This window comes from Carassius carassius, chromosome 6 (assembly GCF_963082965.1).
Source record: "Carassius carassius chromosome 6, fCarCar2.1, whole genome shotgun sequence".
NCBI classification, from domain to species: domain Eukaryota; kingdom Metazoa; phylum Chordata; class Actinopteri; order Cypriniformes; family Cyprinidae; genus Carassius; species Carassius carassius.
The window spans coordinates 37902132-37923620 of record NC_081760.1 but is presented as its reverse complement, the minus strand read 5'-3'; the positions used below and the strand labels follow the sequence as shown (position 1 = coordinate 37923620).

At 39.6% G+C, this 21489-nt stretch overlaps 1 protein-coding gene across 3 annotated transcripts in view; it reads right to left on the bottom strand.

Moving 5' to 3' along the window:
- LOC132142855 (complement C3-like) overlaps positions 1-21254 on the bottom strand; it is a 200469-nt gene extending 179215 nt beyond the window's left edge. For all 3 annotated transcript variants that reach the window (XM_059553035.1, XM_059553034.1, XM_059553037.1), the window contains exons 1-25: positions 21108-21254; positions 20837-21032; positions 20531-20699; positions 18149-18222; positions 17952-18040; positions 17521-17603; positions 17345-17432; positions 16772-16874; positions 16512-16632; positions 16321-16436; positions 16049-16195; positions 15746-15952; positions 15415-15606; positions 15190-15333; positions 14982-15111; positions 13062-13103; positions 7336-7435; positions 6897-6985; positions 6644-6783; positions 6146-6358; positions 5958-6018; positions 5648-5731; positions 4736-4939; positions 4254-4329; positions 3937-4096 (exon numbers count right to left, since the gene is read on the bottom strand). In XM_059553035.1, coding sequence (XP_059409018.1) covers positions 3937-4096; positions 4254-4329; positions 4736-4939; positions 5648-5731; positions 5958-6018; positions 6146-6358; positions 6644-6783; positions 6897-6985; positions 7336-7435; positions 13062-13103; positions 14982-15111; positions 15190-15333; positions 15415-15606; positions 15746-15952; positions 16049-16195; positions 16321-16436; positions 16512-16632; positions 16772-16874; positions 17345-17432; positions 17521-17603; positions 17952-18040; positions 18149-18222; positions 20531-20699; positions 20837-21032; positions 21108-21178 — 3099 coding nt within the window. In that variant the 5' untranslated portion in view covers positions 21179-21254. The remainder of the gene's footprint in view (positions 1-3936; positions 4097-4253; positions 4330-4735; positions 4940-5647; positions 5732-5957; positions 6019-6145; positions 6359-6643; positions 6784-6896; positions 6986-7335; positions 7436-13061; positions 13104-14981; positions 15112-15189; positions 15334-15414; positions 15607-15745; positions 15953-16048; positions 16196-16320; positions 16437-16511; positions 16633-16771; positions 16875-17344; positions 17433-17520; positions 17604-17951; positions 18041-18148; positions 18223-20530; positions 20700-20836; positions 21033-21107) is intronic.
- Between the last annotated feature and the right edge of the window lie 235 nt (positions 21255-21489).

The window sequence follows — 21489 nt, the reverse complement described above, 5'->3', positions numbered from 1 at the left end:
CAGCGAAATCGGCAGAAGATGTGCTTGGCTCTGAAGCACTGCTCCTTATATACCCACACAGTAGGGCGGAGTTTGCGATGCAAATCCCACAGACCAAGGTACACTGTGTATCATTGGCTCATTTTGATACCACTCGAAGGTGGTTAGGCTATTGGGCAAGACCTCATTCATCAGTCTCTTTCTGACATAACGTTGAACGTTAACAGACTGAAAGGGAACAACATTTATGCAGCAGTTTATTTCAGACTTGTTTGCTGATTTGAAATATGTAATTTAATTTTGAGTTCAGCAGGCAATTGTTTGCAATAGTATGTTCCTGCACAACCGGAGGCTGCAGTTTTAGGACCCCGGCTATAGGACCCCGGTTATAGGACCCTAGTTTTTTGTTACAGCGCCACCTACCAAACTGGATGATATAGCAACTGTTGCAGTTTCAGGACCACAGTTATAAGACCCAGGTAGTTTAGTTTGTACATACATAGTTTGAAAGACATTTAATCTCAGGAGTATTTTAATTATATTTTATAAAATGAGTTTTTTATTCAAAATACATCAGAGGTTAAATTTAAACAATTTACACAAAACAAATTACAAATCTATATCAATCTTTAAACAACTGAAAAAGTGAAGTCTTAGTTTCTTGAATTATTCCATAATTAACCTCCTTAAGTTTAACTAATTTGCTCGTTATCAGGTAAAAGAAAGGATGGAATCAGAATATGCAGTCACTAAATGATATAGCCAGATTTTGTTATGGTTGTAGAGAGGCAAGACAAAACTCGAGAATGATTAAATAATTAATTTATTCACATATATATATATATACACACACACACACACACACACACACTTACATACAAATATACATTTTTATATATACAATTTGTGCAAGAACAAAAGCACCAAAAAGACTCCCTTTTCCATCAGTTGCTGCACATGGCGGTAGGCTTCAACTCTGAGAGAGAGAGAGAGAGAGTGAGTGAGTGAGTGAGTGAGTGAGTGAGTGAGTGAGTGAGAGAATTAAATAAGAAGTTTGTTTAACATGTTCAACTGAAATATATATCTCTGATTTAACACGTACAAAATGTTTTTGAGCTTTTTTCACATTTGGCTCCCAAACTCTGGAATAGCCTTCCTGGTAATGTTCGGAGTTCAGACACACTCTCTCTGTTTAAATCGAGATTAAAAACACATCTCTTTCGCCAAACATTCAAATAATGTATCTCTTAAATTGTGACTGCAGTTGCATCTGATCAAATGCGCATTCTTATTCTTTAGCTTGGGTTAAACTAATTAATTTTACTTTGTTGGAACAGCAACTACGCTAATGATGTCTCTATTTGCTTCTCTGTTTTGGTAACTAGGATTTACACAAGCCCCAGCCTGGATCCAGAACACCTAAGAGATGATGCAGACCCTCAGAGGACCCCAGATGATGCTAACCCTGAATCAACAAACAGAACTAACAAATATTGCTACAAGTGTGACTGCATCATATAATAATTGCTGTTAATAATGTTCATCGTCTGGCTGACTACTTCTTGTATTTAAAAGTCCTGTCATACGTGCAAAAATTGACAGTGACCATTTATAAGCTACTACTAAATATTGTAGAAACATAATTTTCTGTAAAGTTGCTTTGTAATGATTTGTATTGTAAAAAGCGCTATACAAATAAACTTGAATTGAAATGCTCGAGTTATAAAGAGAGAAAGTCATATAGAATTTTCATGTTACTGACGTCTAATTCCAAACACCAAATGTGTAATATATATATATATATATATATATATATATATATATATATATATATATATATATTGTGACGAGTCAGCTGCCTCCTCCCTGATTGTCAATCGCCGCCCTTCACCAGGCTCCCGACTGGAGTGGGTGTGTGAGAGGAGGGGCGCTGGACGAGTCAGGGCTGGCGGCGTGTGATGGGGCACACCTGAAGGAAATGGAGCCTCATCACCGCCTCTGTTTAAAAGCCCAACGCGCCTCTCCTCGGGAGACTGGTCTCTTCCCCGTGCATGCACACTGGTGTCCTCGTGGGTCTGGGAAGGGTGTGTTTAGGGACTCCCGGGCCACTAGAGACGTGAGCTGCCGGACCTGCGATCCGGATGGGAACCACACCCGTTTACACGGCCGACGGGCCAGGATGCCGGGCCGTCCATCCCCTACCAGCGCCGCGAACAACGAGAGTGATGCGGCCGCTAGAGGAAGCCGCCGCCCCTCGCACCCCGGACCGAAGAGGGGAGCGCGTGCGGCCGCCGGACTCCGCCCCTTACCTGGACCCTTCCTCAATGAACACTGCCCGACCCACACGAACCCTGCAACACGAGAGGACACCAGATCCCCCGTTTGTTTTGGACACTCTCCCCCTTTGGTCACCTTTATCCCCTGTTTTATTTGATTTCTGTTAATTAAAGCCTCTCCGAGGCCTGACGCCACGCCCACTGTGTCTGTCTTGTGCTCCTCCCGTCACAATATATATATAATAGCAATACCCACCAATTCAATGCTCTCCCTTCTTTCCTCAATTGTTTGGCAATTTGTCTGTTAAATTATTCCACTTCACTGAAATAGTTAGGAGAGATCAATCACTGTTGTGTTAACATAAATATCAGTAACAAAAGGGTGCACTGGGCATTGCTCAAAAATAAATAGTAATATACTCTGACCTGCAATGATAATCCAGACCAGAAAGGAAGACCTGCTCAGCCTCCTGTAAGGAGACATTGCGGAGAACAGGGCATTCATGATGGCCTATGAAAAACATTAATGTAAATATACTATAATACCACTTCTGAACATTGGATTGTTATATGCATCTTGAAAAAGAGAGAGCCTATTATATATAGAATATTTTGAGTTCATCTCAATTAAAATAACCCTAGTGCATTTTTTTCATCATATGTCCTACAATGATCCTAACCAAATCCATAAAATTCATATTGGCCATGCAGAACATAATAGAAACTAACACATAATAACCATGGACTGTGTGTGTGTCGTAGGCCTGCAGTTTAGGCTAAATTGTTACAGACTTTGCAAAACAATGCCAAAACGAAAGGCTAATTTGTATTGCAACCAGGCAGTTGAATTATGAAAGGAATTTTATACTTAACTAATAAGGTAAAACAATGATTAAGCAAGTTTTCGTACTAATACAGTAAGCTCCAGGTAAATCTTACACATTTAACATCAGCATGCTTTCATGCTCATCTTTTAAGCTAAATTAATGTGCTGGCTAGATGTACTTATTATAAAACGCAACAAGGATAAATTTAATCATGGCCACGTCGTAGTAATTAATACATCTAGAATACGAATTCTAAATTCATGGGAATTAGTTATTAATTCATAGTTAGCAGCTGTCACTTTGGCTATATAAACTTTGCTTCGTTTAAACGTAATATAATAAAAGTTCATTTAATATCGGTACTCACAGTCAGATTGTCCATGTCGTCCATCTCAAATGAGTGTTTTTGGTGATCCAGATCGGTAGGTGACGCTGTCAGAAAAAAACTAGGGTCCTATAACCGGGGTCCTATAGGCGGTCCTAAAACCTCTGCCTCCATTTGTGCAGGAATACCCTTCTCGGAATACCCTTCTCATGAGGAGAGCTGAATTACAGTCTTGTGCTATAGCGCCACACTTGTCAAACTGCATTATTGCATGCTCTTATATTAGGTCATATGAGATCAAATGACTAGTCGACAACAAAAAATATTTTTCGACAATTTTTTACCATCGACAATGTCGATAATGTCTTCTAATCATTGCAGCTCTAGTCAGCACATTTTTATATTTTGTTTGTTTGCGCTGTAGATAATGTAATACTACTGGGAAGCACAGTGAAATAAATCACTGGCTCTTTCATTCCATATTTCTTTTGTGAACACAGATGGACACATTTAACAACATTCAACTTACCACCATCTCTTTCTGAATTACAGCTGAATCCTCTTTAAAGGGGCCGTCTTGTGTTTGTTTGTTGAGAATCAGCCACTTGAGGGCGCTGCAGAGCACATCTTTCTCTATATTAACAAGGTTACTGGCCATAGCGAAGACTTTAGCCACATATGCTGCCAACCTTTAACAGACAAGAAGAACAAAATAAGTTAATCAGATTTAAAACAAATTATAATTATTATTTCTATTACAAATAATATTAATGTAATATAAAATGTAATACAGGAGAAAATAAGCATGAAACATAAAAACAAGTAATGACATCAGAATGACTCTACCATGTGCTGCTCGGCCTGTCTGTCCATGCAGCATATGATCCATCTGGTTTGCTGTAACTCAGCTGCTGCTGATAACCTTTATACAAAAAAAAATGGATAAAGAAAGGATATTTATGTTTTAATTATCTGATATTTTTTCAAGGATGCATCTTTGAGAGTACTTTACAATTTTATTCAAAATAATAGTCAGATTCTTTATCAATATGTTTTATTTTTTTATATTTATTTATTCTTTATTCATTTATATGGCACTTTAAACAATACGGAATTTTTTAAAGCAGCATCACAAGAATAAACAGGAAAAATAATATCATTTGATTCAATGATGCAAACAGAGATCAATTCTGCTGTAAAGACAATAATATTGTCATTGTTCATTGAGGTCAGTTTAGTATTGATTCAGTTACGTTCAATATCAATAATCAGTAATATTGTTGAATATTTAGTAATCGTGATTTATATATCTGTTGTGTCCTGCTGACCTATGTTGATATAGTTAACAGCTTCATTACGGCGGTCCATGCCAACAGTCTCCCACTGACTGGTGCTGTCCAGATAATGAGTGGCAATGACAGGAAGAGTCATTCTGATCATGTTCTCCTCTCCATTACCACTGGGCTGGACAATAAGGCGACCCATGAAGTCTCCACTGATGGCTTGCTCAACTGTCTGAGCGATCTCTTCACCTGGAGAGATAAAAGAGTGAGTGTAGACTGAGTATTCAGCTTGAGCTGGTTTGACTCAACACTAGAGCACGGGAATCAGAATGATCACTGGTCTAATCCTGAAGAGACATCATACATTGTGTTCTAACCACGACATGCAATACAAGGTATCTTTTCCATGTTAATCAGAGTTCTGTCCTTATCAGCTGCTACAGCAATATCTGACGAAAGAGGTATGCTACCTTAATGAATCGCCATTTTAAATTGATTTTTGACCAAAAACAAACAAACTAAAAAATAAATATGGCAGATGATTGATATTTCAAGATCGATGCATATGAATCAGCATGATTTGTAATCGATGCCAGAAATTAGGGAACCGTTGCTTCATGTTTGTTTATATTTTTAATCATAGGTTGTGTTAACAAAGATTTCTCAGAGTCAAAGATTTATTAGCCTAATAAAATAATAATAATAATTTGGTCCAATGCTAAACCCAGTGAATTAAGCCGAAACTCAAACAGATGAGGCAAATGCCATGACTAAATGATAAAAATCTTACAGTTGTTAGAAACCAGCCCTTTTATAAAGTACGGATGCAACAAATTTGTCATTGACATGGAAAATAGACAGTATGATTATAATGACATTATGATAGATATAGACTTGACTTCTTCTTAAAATTTTTTTTAAAAATCACTCATTCACTGAAAGCATCTTTTTCCTTACCAGTAATTGAGATGTAGGTGTTAGCAGGAGTGTCTGGAACTCGATCAACTGGTATGTCAGATTTTACAACTATAGGTTTTTCTCCTGTTCGAGAAATAGTGAAGAACATCAAGATGGAGGAAGAGACATGAGTCACATGCTGATCACATTTGGTTTGCTTTTTGGTTTTTGAGTACTGAACGATAAAAGAGCAGGAGTTCATTGTTATTCATACATGTTTTTGTCTTGACTGACCGAAAGTAAAATCACATTATTTCAGTGGGTTTTTTGTGATTGAATACAAGTTTCTATGGTTCACAGTAAATCTCACCGTTCTTAACAGGATTGAGCTCCAGATTTTGTCTGTGTACTGGAATCAGCACACCCTCAGACTGAAAGAGAGAGATAGAGTGTTAACTACCCATGATGCTCTAGTGTATCTATTAAAAGTGACAAACCTCTATTAATGATACAAATGTCCAAATAAAATAAAGTGTCAGAATTTTCCATTAGACGTACCACCACCTTCAGCGGCTTTCTCACTCCATAAGTGTAGATGACATCATATGCTGAAGCTTTCACCTCAATCATGTGATTTCCCAGCGTCATGGGAATAATAACATATGAAACTGATATACTGGAGTCTTTCTCAACAGATATTGTTGTTCTGTATTTGCCTTTCTTACTGGCAAAGCTGCAAACATCTTCTGTCTCCATGAACTCCACACGCACCTGGATAAAATAATAAAATGAGACTCAAATCATTTAATATCTTAGATGAAACTTCCTCCAAAATAAATGCATATGAGCTTAACATGAAATGTGTGATGATGGGATATATTTCTGTTTCAGCACAGGACAGTATCCTACACGTTTCTTCAGTTTGAGTCACAAGCATCTCAAAAACCTCAAATGAGTCTCAGGATCCGTGCATGCTGTCATTAGATGATTTGACTATCCACATGAATATAATGTGCATAAAAACTGAATTAAATTTTTATATGAAGTGTATTCCACCTTCTGCTTCTTTGGGGTGTAGTTGTGAATAATGGCCCTGATTTCCAGTTGTTCGCCGCGCACAGCTGAGTAAGGCATCTTTAGGTCAATGAAAAGATGCTTAAAAACGACCATATCCTCAGGTTCTGCCACACAGATGCCTTCGAGGAGGAACACAGACACACAGAAGAATTTAAAGCAGCAGCTCCTGGAAGATGATGATGATGATGATGTTTTTCAGAGCATGTATTGTGTGTTTGCAGCTTCTCTTTACCAAGTGTTGGTGACAGACTGACAGCCAAGATCTGCCAGGTAGTGATAGAGTCTTTCAGGTAGATCACATTTTCTTTGGCTGGTGTTGGACTGGAATATTAGATATATAAATACCAGAAAATACCAGTAATAACAGAAACTGTTGAAGTACAGTTATAACATTTGTTTACTATCTAAATTCATGTCAGCCTAATAAAGCATCATAAGCTGGGCAGCCTGGAGGAATTGTGTCTTACAAGGGACAAGATTCAGATGTTTTCTAAATATAAGCACATTCAATACTGTTGTATACCACTACTGCTTTCCTACTAACATCTTGAAATTAATGGATGTAATTTCATGTTGTTGAACTAAAAATAAAAGCTCAAGTCAGCTGAGATCATGATTTTTATTCACTGCCAGTGACTTGTCTAAGACTTGTCTGAATGTCTCCTACTCACCATTTGTCACATAGATCAATCTCTTCCCAAAGCCAACTCTCAGGGAACCGCGTACGTGACTCAATCTCTTCAGAGTCTGTGTAATAGTCATCATCATCATCTGTTTTTTGTTTGAACAAAAACAAATCATTAATCTCTCTGGAATCTAAAAACATGTTTAATACTACTGTATTAGTGAATTCACAATTCTTTCGTCATCTCAGCAGTTATCAATATTATTTTTCTCAATTTGTTTTCTGACTTTTATTCATACGTCTTTATCTGCATAAGGACTGAAGTAACACTGGTAATCAGCCTGAGTTTAATCTGTCAGAATATAATGGTTCTCTGTGCATCAAATTCCCTCCAGTTTTTCCAGATTATTTGTCATATCACACATATAGCAAACAAATAGCAAACATCACAGTTGGATCATTATTTCATAATCTGATAATTAATTGCACAACTTAAATGAGTAGACCCCCTCTGTACAAATTCAATACGTATTATTAAATTAATTAAAAATATTCTTGAAATTCAAGTAGTATGTTTGTAGTATATCTGTATTCCCAACACACTTATCTGAAATTGTAACAAGGAGTCGGAGGCGTTCGGATCCATATGCAGCATTTATTAAACAGAATGGTCATACAGGCAGAGATCAGGAATGGCGTCAGGTGTGTCAGGGATAACCAGAAACAAGCAGAGATCGGGACAGGCAGCGGAGAATCAGAGTCGGAATAAACAGTCCAAAAGGTCAAAACACAGGAATAACAAACACAGGGAAAACGCTCGGAAATGTCAGACTGGCTAAACAAGACTTTGCCCTGAGTGAGAGTGAGTGTGCTGCTTTTATGTGTGTGTGTAAATGAGTTGCAGGTGTGGCAAGGAAATTGGCTGATGAATGAGGTGCAGGTGTGGCAGGGTGATTGTGATGCAGTGACTCATGGGTAATGTAGTTCGGGTGTGGTGCAACAGTATGAGAGGTGCTAGTGTCCAAGTGACATCTGGTGGTTGATGGGTGGAATGGTCCTGAGTGGAGTGCCCTCTACTGAAGCCCATGGGCACTCCATCTAATGATCGTGACATAGCCCACCCCCAAAGGAGCGGCTTCCAGATGCTCAAAACAATCTAGGAGGGCGGTGGAGCGGAGGCGGAACAGGGGGAGGGATGGAGGGCCAGGTCCATGACGAAGTGCAGTGGTCGGGGACTGGGGCAGAGCAGGTGGAACTGGAGCCCTTCCTGGGCCTAACTCAGGAAAACAGGAGCCCCTCCTGGGCCTTGCATAGGAAACAGGGGCCCGCCATGGGCTTAACTCGGGAACGGGAGCCCACCATGGGCCTAACTCGGGAACAAGGGTCCACCAAGGCAGAGCAGGTGGCGTGGCAGCCCACCAGAGTGGAGCAGGTGGAGCTGGAGCCCACCAGGGAGGAGAAGAGGACCACCACAGCCGAGAAGATGGGACAGAAGCCCACCAGGGCGGAGCAGAGGACCACCACAGCTGAGAAGACGGGACAGAAGCCCACCAGGGCAGAGCAGAGGACCACCACAGTGGAGTCGATGGCACAGGACAGCAAGTCTGCTCAGGTGGGACTGAAACAGAGAACATTAACAGGTTAATAGCGGCCTCCGTGGCCGTGATGAGATGGTAGCTGGCCTCCATGGCCATTACAGGGCAGGCGGTGAGTTCATGGAGGACCTCCGTGGCCATGACAGGACAGACAGAGAGTTGGTGGATGGTCTCCGTAGCCCTGACCGGAATGAATGAGAACTCATTGACGGCCTCCCTGGCCGTGACAGGATAGGACGAGAGCTCTGAGATGTGACGAGGCTCTGGGAGTTTGGCTGAGATGTGACGAGGCTCTGGTAGATCTGTGGTGATTTGATTGGGTTCATGAAGATCAACTGTGACTTGACTGTGCTCATGAAGATCGTTGGTGACTTGACTTGGTTCCTGAGGATCAACTGTGACTTGACTTAGTTCACGGAGGTTAATGGTGACTTGACTTTGCTCATGAAGATCATTGATGACTTGACTTTGCTCATGAAGATCGTTGGTGACTTGACTTGGTTCCTGAGGATCGACTGTGACTTGACTTGGTTCCTGAAGAACGACTGTGATTTGACTCGGTCCTTGAAAATCACCAGTGACTTGACTTGACTCTGAAAGGTCTATGGTGACTAGCCTTGGCTCTGGAAAGTCCATGGTAACTAGTCCTGACTCTGGAAGGTCAACGGTGACTAACCCTGACTCCGGAAGGTCCACTGGAACCTGATCTGGAGGGTCCACTGAAGCCTGACTCGACTCCGGAGGGTCCACTGGAGCCTGACTCGACTCCGGAAGGCCAACAGGAACTAACCCTGACTCTGGGAGGTCGACGGGGCTGGCGGCCATCTTGTGCAGTGTCGCTGGGCTGGCAGCCATCTTGTGCGGTGTCGCTGGGCTGGCGGCCATCTTGTGCAGTGGCGCTGGGCTGGCGGCCATCTTGTGCAGAGGCTCTGGGCTGGCGGCCATCTTGTGCAGAGGCGCTGGTCTGGCGGCCATAACAGGACAAGGCTCAGGAGTGGTGGATACTGCAAAAGTGCTGTGTTCCTCCTCCACAACACCCACAGTATATGCAGAGCTGCTCAGTTGGAGTGCCAGATCAATATAATACTGCAGAGTCCAGTGAGGATCATGCAAAGGCATGAGTGAGCCAAGCGGCTCATATAGGCCACCACGAAAAAATATCATCAGGCATATCTCGTCCATGATAGATAAATGGGCAAACTCAATAAGGTTTTTCACATAGTCCTCGATGGGCCTAATTCCCTGACGTAAACGCATAGGTTGGCTTACTGGATTCATGGCTGACCTGGATTTACTCCTTAAAGCTGCTGGATCCTGGTTTGGCGAAGTCTTCTGTAACAAGGAGTCGGAGGCGTTCGGATCCATATGCAGCATTTATTAAACAGAATGGTCATACAGGCAGAGATCAGGAATGGCGTCAGGTGTGTCAGGGATAACCAGAATCGTAACCAGAAACAAGCAGAGATCGGGACAGGCAGCGGAGAATCAGAGTCGGAATAAACAGTCCAAAGGTCAAAACACAGGAATAACAAACACAGGGAAAACGCTCGGAAATGTCAGACTGGCTAAACAAGACTTTGCCCTGAGTGAGAGTGAGTGTGCTGCTTTTATGTGTGTGTGTAAATGAGGTGCAGGTGTGGCAAGGAAATTGGCTGATGAATGAGGTGCAGGTGTGGCAGGGTGATTGTGATGCAGTGACTCATGGGTAATGTAGTTCGGGTGTGGTGCAACAGTATGAGAGGTGCTAGTATCCAAGTGACATCTGGTGGTTGATGGGTGGAATGGTCCTGAGTGGAGTGCCCTCTACTGAAGCCCATGGGCACTCCATCTAATGATCGTGACAGAAATGCTTTAATATATATTTAATTGCATTTTAATATATTTAAAAAATATATACCAGAGGTGCTTTGGTAATACATATATGATAAGAAATATATACTAAACCCACGCATACTTTTAAGTGAAGATTTAGTGTATTTACAGAAAACATAATTATTTCACTCTTACTCAAAGTATATTTTATATGAAAAAGAAAATAGCAACATGATTCAGCTTTTAGTGGGTTTAAAGTAGAACTACTTTATGTGTAGACCTACTGCAATATATAGATAAATATGTATGTAATGAACATGGGCTTCAGTCTGCTTTTCAAAAGTAAGATATTATAAAAAAAAATGAATATGTTTTATAAAGCACATTAATTCACTAAAACATAAATAGATACGTGCTAAAGTATCAACTTACAAGGTATTATATAAAAAAAATGTCAACTAAGCTTTGTAATAAGCATACTTAAAATCAATATGTTGTTAAGTTTTACTTGTTTGTACTTGTCAAAGAAGTATAAGTATAATACTTAAAAGGCTGTTGTCAATAACATGATATGTTAATTTTATAAGGCTACCACTGAAATCTCCACAAGGATTTCAACATCATATTATTTGATGCTTCGTAAATCAGTTTTCTAAAGATGTGCTTAACCCTCTGGAGTCTGGAGAAGTATTGTCATGCCCTGACATTTGTGCTTTTTGTCAGTTTCTTATACACTGAAAATAACAATAAGTAAATTTACTTAATTTTTATTTGGCAAGTTTTTGCACAAGCATTTTTCAAGTAAATTTAACACATTTGGAAATTAAGTGAATCTACTTAATTAAGTTAAGTAAAAATAAAAATAAAAACTAATAAGTACATGTAACTTGACCTGTTAAATTTTATTGAGTAAATTTAAATTAATGCATTTAGCAGACACTTTTATCCAATGCGTCTTACAGTGCATACAGGCTAACAATTTTCACCTATCATGTGTTCCCAGGGAATCGAACCCCTAAACTTGCGCTTGCTAATGCAATGTTCTACCACTGAGCTACAGGAACACGTTAAGATCTTGTGAAAAATAAGTGCAAATTTCACTTACTTACTTTTTTATTTTGGAAAAGTAATTTGGAAAAGTTTTTACACTAATAAAAAACCCGAAACAGAGATTCTAGAAATTTCTAAATGTAAAATTATTTTTTCAAAACAGTTTTATCAAATGAGGGTAAATAAGACTTTCACTTCTGTCCCTTTTAACCAGTTTACAGCAAAGACAGCACGAAGGACTGGATGCACATGATATTTATTCTGCAATTAAGAAAACAGACAAAAGAAATTGAACTGTAAAACCCAATGAGTAAACTTAAACAGATTGTGTGTGTGTGTGTGTGTGTGTGTGTGTGTGTGTGTGTGTGTGTGTGTGTGTGTGTGTGTGTGTGTGTGTGTGTGCGTGCATGTGCGCGTGATCAGCTGCTTTAGAGGAAAGACTGAAATCAAGATTGTCACAAGTCCATTGTAACTGAATTTCTTATTTTTGCTGTTTTTTCACACTTAAAACAGTCTTTGGTATTCTTCTTATGTGACATACAGCCAAGTATTCTACACACACCCTCAGAATTCGTGCTCTTCATTTAACCCATCCAGAGTGTGCGCACATGCACACACACAAACCGTGAACACACACCCAGAGGGCACCTCAGTCGTGGTATTGCCAGCCCGAGACTCGAACCCACTCAAACTCCCTAACCACGAGGCCACGAAGGTTGTAGTTCTCGTACATTGAGGGTGTGTAGAAGCACACTCGCATTACTTTTTTATGACTCCTTTTAGTACTAATAAAGTTACCTTGACTGCTTTCCTCATGTGCAATGAAATAAGTCTCCTGACAGATCTCTGCAGTGCTTCTGCTGTTGTCACAATTAAGTCTGAGAATGATTCAGTGGGCTCTTTAACACTTCTAACTGTCAAGAATTACTTCTCTTTAAAGTTTTGGTTCATTCTTAGCTGTTTATCCAAAATGAACTTAATTACATTGAAGTAATTATATTTAATTTTATTCAGTAACTTTCAGAAGGGTGTACTAATTTTATCACTTTGATAAGAAAATCTTATTTTCCTTAATAATTTAATATGCTTCTTTAGTAACTGATCAAGCAGACATGCTGGAACATTATATCTCTAAAAACCCTAACATGTCATCTAAGTAAAGAGTAATTGCTGATTTCATTTATGCAGCATATCTATGCAGTAACTTTATTCCAATACACACGATTATATAAAAATAACATATAAAACAGAAGAGAGGAACTCTAAAAGAATGTTTAATATTTAAAAGGGTTGAATCAGAGTTGCTGTTTCTCACCTGATCGCCGTCTTCTCTTTGAAAAGACAGGACAATAAGGAGCTAGAGAAAAAAAAAATATTAGAATGAAAGCAATTACACCCTGATGCAAGCGGAAATTATCCAATCCAATCCAATTTTATTTATATAGCACAATTTAAATAAACACATGGTTTCCAAAGTGCTGCACACAGAGATACAAATACAATAATAATAAATAACAACCAGAAGCATAATAATACAATGGACTCAATAGATAAAGTAACAAAATTTAAAATTAAACAACAAATAAATATAAAATCCTTCAGATAAAATAAATGAATGAAGTCAACTTCCTACTAGGTGTTAAAAGCCAAGGAAAAGAGGTGGGTCTTTAGGTGGGATTTAAAAACAGACAGAGAGGAGGCCTGTCTGATGTGCTGAGGCAAACTATTCCAAAGTTTTGGAGCTGCAACTGCGAAGGCACGATCCCCTCTGAGCTTCCGCTTTGTTTTAGGCTCTCTCAGGAGCAGCTGATCTGCTGACCTGAGAGACCGGGAAGGAGTATAAAATTGTACAAGCTCAGAGAGGTATAGCGGGGCAAGACCATTGCAGGATTTAAATACAAAAAGAAGAATTTTAAAATTAATTCTAAAATGAATGGGCAACCAGTGGAGTGAGGCTAAAATGGGGGTCATGTGCTCATGTTTTCTTGTGCCAGTTAAAAGGCGAGCTGCAGCGTTCTGTACCATCTGTAGCCGAGAGATGGTCGACGCACTGACCCCCACATACAGTGCATTACAGTAATCCAGCCGAGTGGTTATGAAAGCATGGACTACTGTTTCAAAATGCTGTCTGGAAAGAATTGGTCTTATTTTGGCCAGCTGCCTCAGGTCAAAGAAACTTGATTTCACGACAGACCTGATCTGGCTCTCAAGTTTAAAATCGGGGTCCATCTTCACCCCAAGGTTTGTAATTGTTGGTTTCATGTACTGTGTTAGGGGACCAAGATCTGGCAGGGGGGTTCCAGTGGATCCATTAAAAACCATCACCTCTGTTTTATCATGATTAAAATTTAAAAAGTTAAAAGACATCCAGGCCTTGATGTCATCCAGACATTTCAGTAATGCAGTAACAGAGCTGGTGTCATTTTTCTTAAGAGGTACATAAATTTGGCTGTCGTCCGCATAACAGTGGAATAGAATCCCATGCTTCCTAATTATAGAGCCAAGCGGGAGTAGGTAAAGAGAGAAGAGGAGAGGGCCAAGCACTGAGCCCTGTGGGACCCCACATGAGAGGGGAGCAGAGGATGACACAGAGTCGCCGAGGCTAACACAAAACGTTCTATCAGCCAGGTACGACCTGAACCAATCCAATGCCACACCTCTAATACCCACCCACTGTTCCAGGCGAGAAATTAGGATCTCATGGTCTACTGTGTCGAAGGCAGCAGTTAAATCTAAAAGCACGAGAATCACAGAATCACCAGAGTCTGTAGCTAACAAGATATCATTAAAAACTCTTAAAAGTGCTGTTTCAGTGCTATTCAGAGATTTAAAACCAGATTGGAAAATCTCGAGAATATTTTGGTGTTCCAAAAAGGCCATTAATTGACCGTAAACTACTTTCTCGATGATTTTTGAAAAAAAAGGGAGTTTAGAGATGGGCCTATTATATTAATATATAATAAATATTAACTAAGTGCAGTGCTGTTTCAGCAGTGATCATAGTAACTTAAATTAGTTAACCTATAAACACTGGAGACATTCAGGGGCAAATACAATAAACCATTAACTGTTTAGTGAATTTACCACTAAACGTCTCAAATGTCTAAATCTGATGTATATAGGATTTTTTTTCTAATGCATGGTGTGTATTGACAGTGCCTTTCTTGATTATCTTTACAGAAAAAAAGAAGATATTTTTATTAAAAATGAAGAAATGACAAATATACAGACATACTTGTTCTGGTGTTGGTTCCTCCTGCAGTGCTGGACTCAAACATCAGACCTGCATCAGTGAAAACCCCCATACTGTCCCTCCCACCTCCTGCTGTACAGCCGGTGTCATGCTTCTCTATGACGTCCCAGATCTAGAGCAACAAAGAGACAATTTATAAACCAGTCTCAAGAGTTCAGTGACTGTTGAGATGCTGATGAAGATCCTTCACCTGAGTCTGAGTGAGTCTCTTCTTGTTCACAGCCTTGTCAACCACCACCAGACCAACTTTAGCTCCAGGATCTCCAGTTATCTGCAGCTTGACCTCATCTCCTGTGCCATAGGTATTCATCTTGTCCTTCACCTTAATCTGGAGCTGTTATTAAAACAAGAGATGGTGTGTCAGAAAAACAGACCTAGTTGGCACCTCAGTTGCATCTTGTTATGTCTAACCCACCTTTCCCATGCACGTGTCCTTCACATCGACCCAGACTGAATCAGACACCACCTCAGACGAGCCCACATGGTAATAAGCCACAAAGCGGAAGGACGGCACCATGTCTTTGGTTACAGTCACAGGCAGAGTCACTAGAGATTGTCCTTGCCTCTTGAACCTGTCTACTTTTACAATCTGACCTTTACTCAAGATCTGAAAAGGAAGCAGACAAGTAACAAATAAACTTAAGCATCTTTGTATGGTTTCAAACAAGCTGTGGTAGCAATCATATTGATGTAATTAACTGATACATTTGTGGTGCAGATGAATAAGAAATAACTGTTATCTTTACCATGTATGTTAAGTCTTGATCTTTGACTCCAGGACTTTGTCCAGTGTTCAGATTTACTTTTATTGGATCACCGATCTGCAGCTCTGCAGCATCAATGCCAATGTGCAGGTAGTTTTTGGAGCCGCCTTTGGTCTCGTAGGCCTGAGCTGTCATCTTCTTCTCTGCCTGCTGCTTTTCATCTATTATTTCTGGATCTTTGGTCTTTGCCTGATTTTTTTTATAAAAATGTATTCATACTGATTCACACAGACAACAAATAAACTAATCAAACTCAATCTTGTTCCACATATTGGCAGGTCTTACAGTGATCTCCAGTCTTGAAGATCCTCCAGGAGTGTTGACCGTAACCTTTGCAATGCCATTGGATCTTGTTTGACCTCTGACCCCTCCAGGATGGACCTCCAATTCTACATTTTCAGCAGGCGTCTGGTCAGGATTTGTTACATATACCTTTTTATAAAACCCAGGCCAAACACAAATAAATAAATAATTGATCTCTGTTAATATATTGATGAAATTGTTGTTCTGTTACTATAATCCTTCAGGTTCTCAACTATCTAGTCAATGTATAATACCGAAACATCGAAGGGCATCCCAGGTTTGAAGAAGTGTGGTGTTTTTCTGAAGTGGATGGTGTACGGTGACGTCACAATCTGAATGCCTCTCCTTTCTGCTTCCACCATTTCACTGCCTGAAACACACGATTAGCTTCTCCTACAATCACACACGTGCAGGTAAACGTGCATAGAGATCTGTCCAGTCTTACCACTTTCTGTTAATAGACTGACTGAAACATAGATGGATCGTCCAACCAGCTGGTTAATGTTTGGAAAGGTCTCAGTGATCATCTGATTGGTCAGTTCTGCTGTGCCTTCTCCTTTTATGATCTACTCATATAAGAGAAACACAGCAACATCAGTCTACAAAATACAATAAAAAGCTATTTAACTTATTTTTTTTTAACTATCCTCTAGGTGAGGAGAAATGATATTGATCCAAGATAGTAAGATGTTTAACGTCTCTCACCTGAACTTTTTGCAGCGATGCAGGAATACTTATTTTCTTCCCATCTTCCATCACACCAAACACCACAAACGCATTTCCATCCACCTTCTGTCCAAACAGGTACCTGTAAAAACACATCCAATCTCTCCAGTAAAACTGAATGATGACGACCTGCTCCATATCCACTTCATTACATAGAAAAAGAGCAGCTTTATCATTTCTAAAAGTTCTTCATTTGTTTTGAGAAAGTCATACAGGTTTTAAACAATATGAGGTATTTTTATTTTTGAACTCTGACGCTGTTTGAGAAGTTAGTGCTTTGAGTGTTTGTGCAGATCGTGCAGATCGTCTGGAAGTAACAGCCACAACTGAAACTATGTTAATTTGATCTGTAATATAATTGTAGCAAATAGATAATTATCTTTGTTCAGTTGTTCATTTTGTTCATTAAATGAACTAAAGACTAAATCAAGACAAGTTTTGTTTGCACATATATAGTACATTATTTTGTAGTTTACATACAACTTTATTTTAATTCAGTGTGCTCACACATTAAACACTGATTTTAAATACAGTAAAAATATTTTGTCTTACTTGGCTTCAATGTCGACTGTCAGACTCTCATCACGCACATAGAAGAATATATTCCTGAGCTTTAATTTCACTTGAAATGCTGGAAGCACTAAAACCAAAGCAGACAAAGGACATGCAAATAAATCAATAAATACATTTTAAATTGCTATCACATGTATGTAACAATCAGTTTTTACCATATTCTTTGACCTCAAAGTCAGCAGTAAATGTCTTCTGAGGAGTGTTTGAGAACAGTGTGACCACCTTCCAGATCCCAGCACTGGATAACATTCATAAATAAGCATTATACAATATACTAAATCAGCTCTAAAACACAGATCACATGTATGAGTAGCTGTTGTGTTGTTTGTGGATGAAGTCAATTATTATTATCATCGGAGCTAGACATCGTGGATCATTGAAAATGAAATCCAGTCAGTTCACTCAGAATCAGTCTTCATTGCTCTCTCTCTCTCTCTCTCTCTCTCTCTCTCTCTTTCTCTCTCTCTCTCTCTCTCTCTCTCTCTCTCCCTTTCAGTCTTCATTGCTCGCTCTCTCTCTCTCAGTCTTCATTGCTCTCTCTCTCTCTCTCTCTCTCTCTCTCTCTCTCTCACACACACACACACACCTGGCAATCTTAGGAATGGTGTATCTTCCAGACTTCATCCCTCTGACTGGAAATATCTTTTCTGATGAAACTGTGATGCCTTGAGGATTCTTCAGAAACACAGAAATCAGCATGAACACTGTGACTGCAGAGATCATCAGTTCTCATTACAGCTGAAATGTCATGAATGAGTGTGTGTTTGTAATAACAGTATTTACCATTATTTCCACTGTGATTACAGACTCACTGAGTGGTGTCATGTTGGGCGTCAGAGATAAAATCCTGTAATAAACTGCAAAAAGGTCAAAGCAAAAAATCAAATTTGAGTTCTGATGGTTTTATTTTCTGCAGATACAAACCATGATAAAATCAGCAGGCAGTTAAATAATCAACAGAATTATGTCAAGCTGATGTTTTAAAGTTAAAAGTTCATTAATGCACTCTATCCTATCTAGGAATGTTATTGTTCTAAGAATGTTCCGAAAACATTATATGTTCTGGGAATGTTTTCAATAACAAGTTTTATTTTAATGTTCTTCTAAACGATAGGATAACATTCTTTTAATAACATTATTAGAACATTATCCCCTAACATTCTAATTAAGATTTAAGCTGGAAACTTTCCATTGGTAATTGAACGTGGACGTGGACGTCCTGACAGGCAAGTCAGAATGGGCAACAACACTTTCATCCCCGCTGACCCTCAACACTGGTGCTCCTCAGGGCTGTGTCCTCAGCCCACTCCTGTACTCCCTGTACACACATGACTGTACAGCCACACACAGCTCCAACGTCATCATCAAATTCACTGATGACACAACGGTGATAGGCCTGATCACCCACAACGATGAGACGGCCTACAGATAGGAGGTGAGGACCCTGACTAAATGGTGTCAGGAGAACCACCTCTCACTCAACATTGACAAGACCAAGGAGCTGGTGGTGGATTTCAGGAGACAGAGCAGAGAACACACACCCATCACCATGGACAAGACATCTGTGGAGCGGGTAGGCAGCTTCAAGTTCCTCTGCGTTAACATCAGCGAGGATCTCACCTGGTCTACACACACTGATGCAGTGCTGAAGAAGGCACATCAACACCTCTTCTTCCTGAGATGGCTGAGGAAGTTTGGAATGAGCCCCAGCATCCTCAAAACATTCTACACATGCACTATAGAGAGCATCCTGATGGGCTGCATCACTGCCTGGTTCGGAAACAGCACCGCTGGCAACCGTAAAGCTCTGAAAAGGGTCATGGGAACTGCGAGCCACATTATTGGAGGTGAGCTTTTCTCCCTCCAGGATATCTACACCAGGTGGTGCATAAGGAAAGCAAGGAGGATCATCCATGACTCCAGCCACCCGTCCCAAAGACAGACTGCATTTTCTGCTGCCCTCAGTAAGTCTCCACAGCATCCGATCGCGCTCTAGCAGACTGAGGGATAGCTTTTTCCCTCAGGCCATCAGACTAATGAACAGTCAGAATTAATACACCCTACAGCATACTCCCACATTATGGCATGCCACAAACTGCACTTTAACTCCAACAGTTCAACACTGGACTATACATACATACTGCATTTAATACAATAACCTACCCGTTACCACTGAATACCATCCAATGCACATACATGACATTTCTGTTTCCAGTTCACGTACACTCTGTTGCACCTTAGCATATTTGTGTGCTTATATATGTTTACATAATGTGGAAAGTGTACATTCTGTGTATACTGTATAATGTGTAGTGCTAACTGTATGTATGTACATATTGTGTATAATGTGTAGTGTTAACTGTAAGTATGTCTAATAAGTATGTGCATTTTGCACATTTTCACCTGTTGAAGTCTGTATGGTTATATGTTAATTGTTTCAACAATTTCTGGAGCAACCTCAAAAGAATTTTACTCACCAAGGCACACGTGCTGTGTTGATGTGACAATAAAAGTGACTTGACATTATTTTATAAAAGCAACTCAATGGTTTGACAGTCTGCAAAACAACAGAGTTTTAATCAGATAATTTCTAAAATTAACGAAAACCTTTTTTGTCACACAAACATCAGGTTTCAGTGTATGAATCTGAACGATGGTGATATGCTGCATGACACATCATTACATGATGAAAGCTCGACAGCCAAATAAAACACTAACATTGAAAAGTTTCAGTCATACTGCCTGACTACTGACTACCATAATGGTGGTCAACCTAAACTATTATTTTCAATAAACCATCAACATCAAAACCTATATCAATCTCAATAAGAATTTTTTTTTTAATGTATGATAGAAATAAAGTCAATCTTGTTTATAATAAGTGAAGTTGGTAATACTGTTTTTGGAGTTATTTACACTTGAGTGTCACTTTCAACCAACATCTGACTTCTGAGCAATGTCAGTCCACATCTAGTGTGATGGGAAGCTGTATTAGAATGTTAGAGGATAATGTTGTAACAATGTTATCAATAGCCTTTTTTTGAATGTTTTAGAGAATGTTATTCTACCTTTTAGCAGAATATTCTGGGAACTAAAATAAAACTTTCAACCGAGAACATTCAATGAACATGAACAAGGTGTCATGTTTTCAGCACTTAATGGTACCTGTGCTAGCAGGTGTGTAGATGGGTTTGTCTGTTTGGATAAATATATATCCAGACTGGAATGAGAGCAGGACCACTTTCTCCAGAGTGACAGATGGAAACTGAGCTTGTAGATACACATACTGCTTCTCCAGAGGATCGTCAGAGAAGAAGTTCTGATCATCAGGAATCTAAATGACAGAAAATGAATTAGTCATCTGCCAATTTTGAAAAAAATTAAAGGCATTTTACAAACTAAGATGTGAAACTGTACATAATGCATCACACATACACCTACACAAGCAAAAGTATGTCAAAGTGGCATCACCTTTATGTCTTTAAGTATTTGGAAATTTTTGTCTGCAGTCAGTCTCACTGATTGAGACAGTATCTCCCTGTCTTTTTTTGGGTGGTTCTTAACTGTGATCTTCACATCGAGAGCTGCTCCAGAGTAATCCCGAGCCTCTAAAAACACGTTCTCTGAGGAACCCACCCTCAGCAGATTAGGAGCCGACAGAACAAACCTGAGGAGATCAAATCAGAGCGTTTGAGAACAGATCTGTCAGTGAATCCATGAACAAACAGTGTTTGATACTCACAGCGGGTCACATAGTGTGAGGAGCGGTGAGGAGAGCAGAACAACAGTCAGAAACAGCAGCTTCACCTCCATCCTGACTGTCTGTGTGTCTATTCCTGTGAGCGTCTGTGAAGCTGCAGCAGCTGAGTTTTATTCCCACCTCCTCCACCCTCAGAGTCCAAACTGATCACTCTCTCTGTCTGTTTGCATTTGAGTTATAAATAAACAGACACATAGTTCACCAATCTACAGTCTAACAGTATAGCAAATTATACTTATGCTTGAAATAACTGTTTTCTATTTTTATAGATTTTACAAATATGAATGCAATATTTTGAATTTCACACTTGTTCAGTGTTTAAGTAAAGCTGCTGTCAGTAAATTTAGTTCAGTTTTGTGAATCA